The 14,000-nt window shown below is 41.5% G+C and overlaps 1 protein-coding gene across 1 annotated transcript; it reads right to left on the reverse strand.

Annotated features, from left to right (window-relative positions):
- Positions 1–253: 253 nt before the first annotated feature.
- igfbp2a (insulin-like growth factor binding protein 2a) lies at positions 254–11,778 on the reverse strand. Its single transcript, XM_069163932.1, has 4 exons — positions 11,303–11,778; positions 2,644–2,825; positions 1,318–1,458; positions 254–961 (listed from the first exon to the last, which is right to left on the reverse strand). Exons 1-4 carry the CDS (start codon positions 11,718–11,720, stop codon positions 803–805), a joined length of 900 nt encoding a protein of 299 aa, XP_069020033.1. The 5' UTR covers positions 11,721–11,778; the 3' UTR covers positions 254–802.
- Positions 11,779–14,000: the final 2,222 nt, after the last annotated feature.

Here is a 14,000-nt window from a genome sequence, read left to right on the forward strand (position 1 = left end):
TGTTTGCCTCGGGTGCAGCAGGAACAAGCTGCAAATGTAACACTGACATCCCAGTAGTACTTTTACTCAATGCTAGTGGGGAAATTATTTTAAAACTGATGCTGCATGTATTTTAAAATACTCCACACTTCAGTATGGCAAAAAGCTAAAACATACTGATGATTTTCTGTTTTCATTTTGAAGGACAAACTTGAAATCCACCCACCTGCAGTGTTCTGGTGTCTTCAGAAATGAAAACAAATGCACAAACTGACTCTATCATCATTTTAATGGCATTATCTGTTTATCCGTTAATTAAGGTCACGTCCTTCCGTTGAACATTTAATGCACACTAGTGCGTACGTCTACTACATTTCATCTTTAACAGGCAGGCGTACTCGAAGCTTAAAGTATAGTATCAGGCGTAACAGTAGTCTGCGAGCTAGAGCATGAAAACACGCCTAAAAACATCAAATATATTGAAGGCTTTTCCATTTTTTTTCAACACATACAGTACAAAACACTGATAACAAAGCAATCTGAGCAAAGTCACAATTAGTAAAGCATGGTTACTGACACTCCAGCGGAATATCTATGCGGAAAAGGAGTCTTATCTTTACTGCTCACCCTAAAAGTATGTCTTATGCTGGAAGCTGGATTCTACCATTTAATCCTTTTTCGGTGGTTAAGATTTCAAATGTCAGTGTCATCAAATGAGCTAGAGACACATACACACAGAAAGATAATATATAGCTTACTCAGATGTTCTTTGTTCCCAAGTACTTTACAGTTTTTTTTTTTATTTTTTATGTTTCATGCCACACTAGATCTGGGCCGTATCGGGGAGCTCCAGCTCCAGCTCTCTGAGGTACTGGCTGCAGTTGGGGTCTCCCCTCACAGTCGGGGCTGATGGGATGGGCCGGCCGGTGTGAGGGTCGACGCACCAGCACTCGCCCCTCTGACCGTGGAGGGACATTTTGCACTGAAACAGAGAATTTATGTCTATTTTTCAGCATATTTCATGTTATTATGAATAATAAGATAGCAACCTTAAATGTGGGAAAATATACATCAATATACATGTGAGCTACCCATTATAAGCTTCTTTATATCAGAACTGAGGTTCTGTGATATGCAAATTAATGTTATACTCAGGAATATAAAGTCAGTCTATTCTTACAGGTGTCTGTGATAAAAGCCTTTTAAGGTGAAAATACTTTTATTTAAGCTGGTGGCTGTGATACTTTACTCACCTTTTCTCCTCTATATGCTTACATATTATTGGGTGGCTACACCCTCTGGCCTTACCACCCTCTTTGCCAAAATGCCTGGAGTCACCTGTTTGAGGTTATACTGCCCCCTCTTGTCGCAGTTGGGGATATGCAGGGCGTACAGGTCTTCCAGGGGACCTCGGTTATCTCTGAAGGGCATCTTGGATATCCGCTCCAGGACCTGGTCGAGCTCCTGCTGACACTGCGTCTTGAAAGCAGCAAAAACAACAACAAGTCATGTTCACAAGCCCCTATAGTGGCATCTGGGTGAGCTGAGGCCGCCAAGTTTCTGTGTCCAATCGGTAAACTCTACTCGGCCTGCGGCATGAAATGTTCTGTACAAATTGTTACATTGTTCAAAAGTTCAGTAAAATCCACCCAAATAACAGAAAACTTCTCCAGGATGCATCGACACCAAGTTGTGTTTGCAAAGCAATCAGTGCATTTTTGACTCACAATAAAATCTAATATAAAATGCACACACATATCCACAAACAATGAAGCTAAAGGGCTTTTAGTTATGAGCAAATGAATCATGATTCTTGCCGGTAATGAACAAGAACTTGCCAGTGACCTCAAGTTTACCTCACAATCCGACAGAGCCAAACGTCTTGTTGAGACAATTGTAAAGTTTCTGGTAAAGCAATAACCTTTAAATGTTTTTTAATGGCGGATGGAAAATACCACAATACTGGTTGGAAATGGTCGGGGTTCACCCGCTCTGGGAAACAGAGCAGGTCAGGTGTATTTAAAGTCAGCAAATATCTCCCTCTTGATTAAAGGACAGTGGTTGAATGGCAGAAAAACTTTAAAAAAGCCTTTTGTCTTAATTCCTTTAAACAGCCAGAAAATATATGCTGTACTTCCCTCAAGTGGCGCACTACCATTATTTATTAGCAGTTTCAGGTGTTAACTGAACTTTATCACACTTTTCAATGCAAAAGATGCCAAAATCAGCAGCTGTTGCACCAGAAGGAGGCGGCACTGCGCACCTTTTTTTTTTTTTTTTCATTCCTCTCTTGTCCTGCAGGCTGTTTCTCCACACTGAACAGTACCAGAGAAGATTTACAGAAACAAGTTTGGGTATCTTCATCATTAAAATGGAATTATTGATTGAGTTTTTAATCGAGCTGTTGGTACTGTAATAAATATATAAGTAATATAATTTCTCACAAATACTGACAAATAACAATGCAATAATGTGCAACGTTGAAAAAGCAGACAGACATTGCAGTGCCACAGGATGTCACCCAACTACATGTTACACATGAAGAAAAATCCAGCACAAATTTCAACCTACGTTTTTGATTATGGCACATAAGACAGTCCTCAGAGTAGTAAGAGTGATTTTAATGACGCTTTCCTCTCGAACAGACACTCTGCTTTGGCTCACCTGTTTGGGCCGAGTAGGTTTCGTCTCCTCCACCTTGTTGGTCTTCATCTTGGTCTTCATCTCCTGTCTGTGCTGGCGTACGGCGCTCTCTTTGGGTCCCAGCCAGGTGGTCTCTTTGCTGGGCTTTCTGATAGCCGGGATCTCACTCACACCCTGCTCCGGCTGCTGCTCCACAGCCTCACCTGTGGTGGAGGAGTTATGACATGAGATATTTGCATTGATTCTTTTTCATTTTGTTTGGCAATTTCTAGAGATTTATTTTCACATTTAATATGAAAGAGTTAAGTCAAAAAGGGTGGCCAACAGGAATGCATTGCATAAAAAAACACAAATAGACAGAGGGAGGACTTTGGTGTTCAAGGAGACTCTGATGGACATATTGGCTGCTGACAGCATTTAACCTGTGACTTGTCAGAATGGTCTCTCTGTTCATTAAGCCGCTGTTTCCCTCCAGTTGTCATTTTAGTAATGACCTGTGCTTTTTAGAGGCTGGAAGTGGAGTGAAACACAATCTGAACTGCACAGATTGTTTTTCAGAGTGACAAAGTTAGTGGTCTGGTCTGCTAAAAAGGCTTTTGGAAATGGATAGACGGCCTTCTACCAGCTGCAGAGGTGAAGCCGACACTGCAGATTGAGATCCTGGAGGAGAACATGACAACTTAATGCTCTTTTGAAAGATGCCTGACGCCTTAACAAATACACTCGTTTTCCTTGCTGTCTTTCTTGCAAAGTCTTTAACAGTCCGCAGTCACTTTGACGAAGTCATTGCCCTTTCTTTTCAGTCTCAAAATTATCATTAAAATGGGCATTTACAGTGTTAGTTAATCTTTTTTTTTTTGTCTTTGTGTATGCTTTCATGCAGCTTATTGATTTTCACTGGAGGACAGGGGGTTGAGGACGATGTAAAGGTGAACATGAGAGGGTTTATAAGGAAGAAGAAATAACTACTTCAGTATTTTCTGATGAACCTCCAACTGTGGTGATTGGTCCTAATTATAATCAGCTGGTTTAGCTGACCTAAGGCATCTTTGGATGTACAACTAAGCTAGGATCTCAATTCTCTTTTCAGCTGGCGTCCACTCTGCACCTCCCTTTTTCATTTTTGCACAATTCAAAGATGCCACAGTTAGTACGTTCATTTCTTGGCTTCGGTAATTGTCTATTTAATTATCTTCACATGTTTTTCACGTATTCCACACTATCACATTTGACATTTTTACTAAAGATAATGTTTTGAGGGGAAAAAAAACAGCCATGAAGTGTCCAAACTCCTGTTATAATGCTCTGAAATGTATCAGCAAAATCAATGAGTCACTGGAATCCTTTGAGTGAGGGAACCACATGCAGCTCTGTTAACAAGCTTGTGGGCTGAGAAATGTTGGCCACTGCTGAACTTTGAGTCACAGTCAGGTTTCCATGGTGGCTTTTTCCCTAACAATGTGATTCAGTTTTATGAGCAGAGGTTGAACATGTTGATAAATAGACACAAAAGACATTTAAAGTTTCCCTCTTTGCTGTAACTTGATGAATTTGACCCTGGGTCTATCAAGTGGTGTGTTTATATCAGATTATTAAGCAAAATGTGATGCATCCAGTATTTGTTTGAAGAATATACAGACACATCAGACCTCCATAGAGCCACACCACGAGTGTGGAGAAATACTATTTCTTCACTGATGCCATTCAAGCCTTTCAAACCAGAAGTACACAATAACTGAGCAGCTCTTGGTTTCCTGAATGCTGTTTGTTTTAAAATAGGAAAGACAGGGGGAACACTGTCCCTACAGATCAATTAAGCACAATTTGGATTGATTTAAATCCATGTACAACTGACTTTCCAAAGCCAAGTCCATGTGGCCATGCAGTGATTCCTACAGGCGGTTTTCATTTACTTTGACCGTCTCCTCTCTCCTTGGAGTCTTGTTAAACATCAACCTAAAAGAAAAAAAAAACCTTCAGACAGATGGAGCAAGCAATGTGAGAGGCCATCAGGCCCATCCCAACTTGTTGTTTCTGACAACAGAGCATACTTTGGGGTTGACAGGGAGGGAGTGGAAGAGGAGCGTCTCTCCAAACCAGCTGATTTTAGATTAAAAAAATGTTGCATGATGCAAATTCTTCACAAAGTGAATCTTACCTCCAGTTAAGCTACGACAAATAACATTTCCAAAACTGAATATACGAGCCAGAGCACTGTTTCTTTTTGTTAAATCTTTGCAGGAAATCGTGTATTTCTCTTGTGCTGGGCTTCACTTGACACCAGAACGAAAGAAGGGAAATAAGCAAAGACAGTAGAGGAAGTCAAATAGTCGGCCATGACGTGGATAGTTCACAGTTATGCAGGCCAAGCTGTAACATGCGGACTTGTGGAAAGGCATTTGTAGAGCCGTGAATGAAAGCAAGTGTGTGTGTTTCAGTGGTGGTGCTGGACTAAAGAGGCATTCTCTGCGCCCTGCAAGAGGTAAATTTGACATCCGGTTAGAATATGATTACAAAAGGCCTAAGAGAGAACGGGAGAAAGGAAATTCCAAACGAAGCAATAACAAGGTGCTGGCGCCTTTTGCCATCAGATAGATCTGGTGTTGTTGGACCTCAGTTTCCCACTATGACGCTCCACTGTGCTCTCTGGCTTTTCTTTGAAGGCAGAGTTTCTCTGTAAAAAAGGGCAAAAGTCAACTGAAATCAGGTGTGTTCTAGCGTGTGTGTGTGTGTGTGTGTGTGTGTGTGTGTGTGTGTGTGTGTGTGCGCGTGCATGCACAAATTGCGCATATAAACACACAACACACTCAGATATATCGGCGGCTGGGGCGCCTTTTGTTTTGCTGTCTTACATAATCCCCACAGTATCCAAGTGAAACACCATCACTCCCTCTCTGCTGAGGAAACCTGAGACATTCACAGTCTAGGGATGCATAGACACACACATGAATGCACAATGTACAACAGCGATTTCCCTCTTGAGTGTACACGCACACACACAAACACAGAGGGTCAGGACCCCACTTTTAGGGGGCACTAGGCCTCTACAGTACAAGCCGCTCCACAGCAGTGGGCTGGGGATCAGCAGTATCAACAGAGCAGCAGGCCTACTGTCCAGTCTACTGCTTGAATTAATCCTCTCACAATGGCTTGAGAGGCTTCTTTTCTATATCTGATCCATGTCGAATTCCCAGATGGCACGTAGGCCAAAGGTGTCATGTCTGATTGTACAGATTCTGGTCAACTGAGCAAATGGCAGACTTGGCCAGGTCGTGTTAGAATGGAAAGGTTGAAAGAGGAAAGATACGAGAATTCTTGCTCCTTCTTATTCCCGTAGATACAAATAGACCCTTGTTTGGTAGTCAGACTCACGGATGTGATGTCTTTCTTGTTACTCATCTTTGAAGGGATGCTCACTGGTTGTCTTGGTTTGGGTTACCAAATTTAGTCAGTGAGAGGGATCAAGAAGCAGCTTCTCTCAACAGTAGAGACATTTTAGGTTCACTGTACGTCCAACGTTCAGGCAAAACTTTCTGTCCTGTATTTTTATAGTAGAAAGGTACTAAAAAGTAACTCAAACTTCATAGGAGCAGACCTGGGAATGACTATAATTTTGAATGAAAGTGAAATGGACAGTGCTGGTACACTTATACTGTATGAGGCCATCTGAAAATACAAAGATGTACAATTTGTCGACAAACAAGCATATAATTAAACATATATGGACTTCTAAATAATCACTAAATACCAAATTAATTAATGGGGCAATTCTTTTAAAGAAATCCAACTGAATCATCTCTTTAAATGTCAGATTGTGGAAATAGTTTAAAAAGTCCATCTTTTCTGACTTCACTTCCTAACGCAGCTCTGAAAGGTGTGAAATAGGTCACGTGCCACTTAAACAGGCTGATGAAAGGCACTGCATGGATTTACTGCAGTCCATAATCCATTACAAGGCCTAGTGGGACTGTTTTCTAGAAACACAAACTCAGCAGAGTGCAGATATGTTTACCTTCCAGGCTTTTTGGCCCGCAACAGCCATCTAAAAGCAGGCTTTGCACAGGCTGTGGCACGCACACACACAACGCGGCCTCCAAGACCAGGCATCTCGCTCTCTACCGGCACCGCTGGGTGAACTCCGGGGCGATTTGTACAGGACCTGAACTAGGACAGGAACTGAGGCAGGCTGGGGCACGTCAAACCTGTAGAGCATCACATTCAGCTCCCTCCAATCACTCTCAGCTTCTGACAGAGAGATGAGGGGACAGGGAGAGCAAAACCTCTCGAGGCCTCGGCTATTTTAGAAAACCTTGCACCTCAAATTTCAACTTTAAGGAACATGTTGTGTTTTTAAGGGGATGACCACTCAGGTTTTCTACAGCTGATGGGACATTCTCAGCCAACTTTCTTTCAACTGAAGTCAAAATTAAAGTTGCACTTGCAGTTTTTTGAACCTGTAGTAATGCTATGGGAAAAGTTTTTTTTACATTCGGGTCGCTGCATTGTGGTGCACACACACATGCATGCGAGGAAGTCGATAAACATTCACACCAATACTTATGCCACAGATTTACAATTAGAAATGGGGGGGGGGGGGGCAATGCAATGCCTGCAACATTTCTGACAGGCTTTTCTGACAGTATTGGACAGTCTCTCTGCATGACAATCCCATTTTGCCGCAATAAAAATGACTGAAGTGAGATGAATATTACATTACATTACATTTCATTTAGCTAACGCTTTTATCCAAAGCGACTTACAATAATAGACTGAAAACTTAATTGTTGTTATTTCGCCATCATCAAAACAAGTTAAGAAGCTGCCCCCACTTCCCCACCCTCAGTGTCAGTAGCATTTCAGACAGTGTTGGTATTGTCTTAAATCACCCTTGATCAAAATGGAGGGTGGGAAGTTATTCTGGGTCTCAATAGGCACGAGGAGATTCTTGGCACGGATATGCATGAAGTTGACGCCTCAGGGGGAGATGGCACAAACACCCGTTTTTGGAGAAGCCTGGGATGGGGGGGGATTATCTCTGAGCTATTTCAGTCCTGCGGGCTCCGTCTGGACGCCCCTGCAGGTACACAGGAATGCCCCTTGTTAGCTAACAATGTTATTTCAGTGACCAGATGGCACAGGAGTTTTTTTTTTCCTCTTTTCTTTCCACCTCACTTTCCCTCTCCATAACGACCGAAACTTCAGGTTTTCATCTCTCATTATCAACATGTAAAACTCACTCTGGATAGTTTGGTGGCCAAATTAACACTTTAAGAGTTTTTGGTTGAAGAACCAATTAACAGTATATCATTGTTTAGTATGGACACGGTTACATTTGCTTCACTTTGTCTAATTTAAGTAAGCATGAACCTGGGCCCTGTTTGAGCTCTTTTTAATCAACTTGTTCTCTTTCGAGGTCATATATGGTATGATTCCAGTCAAAACAACTAAACGCCCTTTCAATCTGATTAAAGGAACCTTTATTTGGGTCCGGGTTTCTGTGGAAACGGAATATCAAGTGATACTGTGCATAAACACAGACGGTAGTGGGAAACTTGTGGGTGTTGGTTTTAAACATGGAGACGTTTCAGTTCAAAATCAAAGGAATATGAAATCTTATTTGTTGTTTTGTCATTTTTTCAATTGAAATAAACATCACAGGTTATTTGCTGAATTAGGAGTGTCACAGTAGCGTGTCCATCTCAGATAAAGCTTCATATATGTTTTACACCATATTATCAGCAATCTTTGAAATATAGAATATAAAATAGGAATGTAAGAGCTGCAATGATTAGTTGCTGCAACTATTTTGATTATTGTTTTAATTAAAGATGTAATGACTTGATGATTTTCTTTGTCATACATGATTATAAACTGCATATCTTTGAGTTTTAGACTGTTGTTTGTGCAAAACAAGACCTTTGAACACATCGGCCTGGACTGCTAACCTTCTTATACTTACACTATTCACTAAAATGTATGTTATTATTTACGCGCTGTAATTCGTTGCTTTGACAAATTAAAAGAGTGAACAAAGATCCTTTGTGTCCGCTGCATTAACTAATCTTAAGATTTATTAATAACAGACAAAATCTAATTGCTCCACTTTTTAAAGCATCAACATCTGCTTTAATTTAAGTGTTTTTGTTGGCATGTCAAAGATGGAACAAAGGTTGGTTTTTTTTCATGTGCAGCACTATGAGTCTAATCAGCTGTTTGGATTTGATATCTATCCATATCACAAACCCTGTACATTTCCCTTCTCTGACTAACTTGTTTTGACCAAAAGACCTTGGGTCTTTTCTCTTACATGATCATTCTCGGGTCAATGAAACTTTAGCTTTGACCTTTGACCTTTTTGCTGCTGGTTGCTTGCAGTGCTGATCCAGGAGTTTCCAGTGATTCTGCTGCTGCTGTCAATGCAGCTCCGGGTAACCCTCATCAAATAGGTTTTTCTGTCAAACCTTTAACAAGATGCAGCGTCATTTGCTCGTTGTTCCTTTTTTTGAAGTTGATGTAGTTTAAATAGATGAGGGAGTGAAAAAAACAGAAGAGGAGGATGTCCGGATGTTGGGTGTTTAGAAACATCCAAATAAAGCAGCTGCAATATTTCATCCTTTGATTCTTTGCCCAAGGCAGCTCAAGAGTCACTGCTTCCCCAGCTCAACTAAATACAACCACCTAATTATTGTATTATGATAAGCTTTTCTTTGGAGTAAAGAAGATGCAGTGGGTATTTGCCAGAACATTTAGTTTGTTCTCAATCGTCCTGTGAGCTGATTTCTATCAGGGATTTCATTATTTCCTCTTTCTGATGTCTTTGGGAGACTAATTTATTCCAGGAAATCAAATCTGTGTCGTCTCAAGCTGCGCCAAATTAGAGCAGGAGACTGACAGTAACCATTTGGAACATCTGAATTTACAAAGTTATCTTATAAAAACAGAATGGCATAAACCAAGGCAGAAGTAGATAGACCGAATTATGAGGCTTATACTGCAGCAGTATTTGAGTGTATTTTTAAATTAATCTCAGTTTTGGATCATAAAAGGAGAAAGTTCAGAGGCCCATCCAGCCTCACTTCAATAAAACCAATATATTTCTCTTATCTTTTGACCTTGAGAAATCTCTGCTTTTCACTTCGACCACTCTGTAATGTTCTCTCCCTCGGTCTTTGTCAGAAATCATTCTTCCATCTGCAACAGCACGCCTTTTATCCAGAACAACTCTGCATTCAGCCTGTGAAGCCAATTTCTAAGCTTTTACTGCTTTTTGGACACATCATCAAACTAAATCCAAGATCTTTCAACCTGCAAGACGACACAGGGCCTGACCCACATCTGAGGGGGAAAAAAACAATTACATCTAACAAATTGCCTTCTTGCAAGCAAGCCTTTACAGGATGTGTCCATGTATTCTGTTCTCATGTTTTGCCCTTATGTAACTCGGCAATTCATGCCTGTTAGCTTACATAAAAGTGTAATTAAGGAATTACCATGGTTGATTATAATGTGTCGAGGTGTTTTTGACCTTTTATCAGCGTGCTGGAGAGTCCTTATAGAGAACAGGGTTACACTGAATGCCGTCTCCGGTAGTTTCTCTACGTTCCAGGACTTCAGTGCCAAAATAAACACGTGTCAGTCTGGAGGTAAACTCTGACAAAGCGCGGATTTGGAAATGAGTAGAAATCACACCCCGGCTGGCTCCACTGGACACTCATTGACTGTGTGTGTTTGCAGCCTCAAAATCAGCCCGTTAATGAGGCTGTTTACTTTTCTTCTTCAGTGTGACCTGTCCCTGTTCAAACACAAACCACATGAGCCTTGCTGGCTCCAGGTTGCATGAAGCTTCATTGTGATCCCCCTGCTGCACATACGTCCATCTCCCTTTCCAGGTAGACAACCCCATTAAGGTAGTCACTGTCAACAGCAGTTTATAGTTACTTCTGGCCAAAGCCTAAAGTCCACTTTTCCAATCAATGCAGCATTCCTCCTGCTGTCTCTCTCTCTGTTTCTTTCTCTCCACTCCCCTGTGGAAATGTCAACATCAATACTACAATGTTTTCTGTATCCATCCCACCGAGTACTACTTCAGAGAATTTTGCAGGCTACTAACTTGTTCTCTGCTGCAGTGTTTTAAAGGCAGATTTTTTTTTCTAGGAGGTGGAGGGGGGGTATTGGGAAAGACTTTGACGGCCAGCTGTTTGGAGCACAGCTGAGATTAACTGGGCAGATCCTTGTTTCTTCCTCTGCATGCACACCATGATTCACAACACTTGAGATAGGTTTATGCAACACAGAATACCCTCTGCAACATCTGCAAAAATCTGCACACCTCAAATGCACAATAAAAGATAATGCATAATTACAGATAAGAAATGCTGGCAATACAAACTTCCAGATTATTTGAAGAGTGGGGTTCAAAAATGGTTTATAATCCTCTAGTAAACATAAAAAGGATGTACCACCAGATGTTCAATATCATAAGATATGTTGGGAATATCATGCAGAACAGAGAAAAATGATCACTAATACTTCACAACTGAGCCAAATTCCCCATTTTATAAAGATTTGAGCTTAGCCTTCATGACAATGCAATAATTCTACACTATTCCTCAGGCTGCAGTCTAGACAGTGTCATTAAAAATTGATAGCCGAAAACTAGGTTTCCAGTAAACTGACTGACCGCTGGTTTGCTCCCGGTGCTCCTGGCTGTAAGTGGTCGTCTCGGTGTCCACTTTGCGCCGACACTGCCCCTGGCCCTGCACCAGTTGCTCCAGGGGAAGCTCCGAGTCGGGCGTCGGGTAGCATCGCAGACCGGTGGAGCACCTCGGGGTGTACACACCGCACGTCTCGCCCTCTTGTCGGGCACACACGGGGCAGCACCCGCAGCCCGGTTCACGCACTATCTCCGCGCATGTCTCGGTGAGCTTTGGGCACAGCGCCTGGCGCTCCGCGGTGCAGCCCGGGCAGCGGAACACCATCTCGGCCAGGGAGGCACCGGCGAGAGACGCATAAAGAATCAGCAAGCTGCAGCCCGCGTACGACAGCATTGTTGTAGGTATGAGGTTTTTGGTCATTATCATGGGGCGATGCAAGGCCATCCCAAGTGAAAAAAGGGGAAGAAATGTGCATGCGAACAGGTGAAGCCGGGGGCTGGGAGGTCTGCTGGGTCCTACAAATTCCCAGGTTTGCTCTTGGGGCCACATGTGGGTCTTAATTGAGGAAAATAGAAATATATATGATTTATTTCAGGAGAAGAACAGTTGTGCCACTTTACTCATATTTCTTTAAATTGGCTGATATGGCTCAGAATAATCACATTATCAGTTTAACTGAATTAGTTGAAGTAAATATTTGAATTGCTAACAGTGCTGCAGCCTGATAGCAATATTCTCCTTTCTGTAGATGAGGTGTTAATGACTTTCCTCCTCCTCTGAACTGCTTTAACAAGTGATTAAGAAGGATTGTAGATTTTATAAAAGTAAAAAGTCATTTTTCATGACATCTAATCAGAAGAGAGCTCACAGTTCTGTAATGTGTGACTGTTGATGTCTCCTATTTGATCAAATCTATTAACTCAGAGTAAAATAATCAAGTTATCATTGCATGAATTGCACATTCTTAGAAAAAAACCTATGTAGAAAACTACAATACAGACATGCTGGGCTAGTTTTTCCTCTAAAGGGGCAGTAATACAATTTCCAAACCTAACGTTTTTACTTATTGCCCCCCAAGATATGGTTAATGCAAACTGGCTTTGGAGTTTTGGTATCCAGTGGAGGGGGCTTAGCCTGAAATTAATTTGATTGCATATTCATTTTTTTCTCCAAATATGATAATTATGTAAAAGTACAAAATCCCCTATTGAAGCAGTCATCACAAAATAACAAATTACTTAACCAATCCATCATAATTATGTGAATTAAGTGACTTGCTTTTCAGCTGACACTTACCCTTTTGCACCTTTTGACCTTTTCATGGCCACATTAAGGGGAAATAAGCTCCCTAAAGCTGATTATTGATCAAGTATTTCCTGGTTTTAAAGTAAGCCTAGATTTTATTTAAAAAAAAAAGATCTGTGAAACTTGAATTTATTGCTTTAAAAGCAGTGCAGTGGATTACAGCTCCTTCGCTCAAAGACTTAGCATCACTATACATACTGTGGCCTGTTTGTTTCAATCAGCACCGTGTGCCCCCCACTCCGAGAGTGCATAAATAAATAAACAAACAAACAAAAGGACTATGTGCGGAGCATTCCTTATATGGAAAGATCTCCCCAGCGTGGCTGACATGTCCATTGACACTCAATTAAAAGTTGCCAGCTGCTATATACCTGTGTACAGTAATTCTACTGTGCACATATACAGCAATGTTTCCTATCGATCGGTGGGGCCAAGCCTTGAGGTGTCGTGCTTGCCCACTAAACAAGCTCCTATTAACCCCGTCCAGTGCAGTAGACTAATAGGTGTTTATCCAAGGGCCCAGAAATAGAAGTGGCATGTGTGACCTTACTCCGCAGATATAAATGCAGATTATTTTGTTTTGTGGGTGCCCCCTGATTTAATACTATTTGGCCCTATTCACGATCGGCATCCCTGGCTCACCTTGGGGGCGTGGAGAGGGAGAAAGGGCACATTTGAAGCTGTCTTGTATCTCAGGGGTGTGAGTTAGGGGGATGCCCAGAGGGCTGTTTGCACATAGAACCTCACATGTCATTTTATGAAACCATGGACGGAAAAGCAGCGGGAGAGAAGGCTTGGCATTTTATAAATACGAGCCTGGGGGCGAGGATTTGTGTCTGGGATGGTCACCAGCTAATAGGCCTAACAGGCCGCAGTATCTGCCCATGTGTGCAAAGTAATCTGCACCAAGGTCAGTTACTTAAATTCCTCCTCATGGAATTGTTAAGCAAACACAAACTCTGGATAAACTCCACATTGATAGCGAGAGGTATGGCATCACTGATGGACTGAGGACATATACAGTACATGTGCCTCAGTGTGTATACAGAGAGAGGTTTGTATGCAGACTTAATTACAGCAGTACAGTATGTCCCCACAACTCCGCTCGGCCTTCTAATCATTTTCATAACATTTTATTTTATCCCCCTATATAACATTTATATTCAGTATATGAACACTTTTTTAATTAATACTTTATAAAACAAATGTATTTATAAGTAAAAGGCCCCCTTTGACAAAGCCATAATAGTTATATTTAAGTACAAAATTACCTCTCAGGATGGAGGAAATATTCGAATCAATCCAGCGGAGACAACCACTAACCACTAACAAGGAGAAGTTTATGTGTGTTGTGCTGCATTTTGTCCTAATTTTTAGCTGTAAACGTTCACAGCAGGCCCGCTGAAAGATGGCTGCAAC

This window comes from Embiotoca jacksoni, unplaced genomic scaffold (assembly GCF_022577435.1).
Source record: "Embiotoca jacksoni isolate LCO1_2020_lvr unplaced genomic scaffold, fEmbJac1.0.p SCAF_30, whole genome shotgun sequence".
Lineage (NCBI taxonomy): Eukaryota > Metazoa > Chordata > Actinopteri > Embiotocidae > Embiotoca > Embiotoca jacksoni.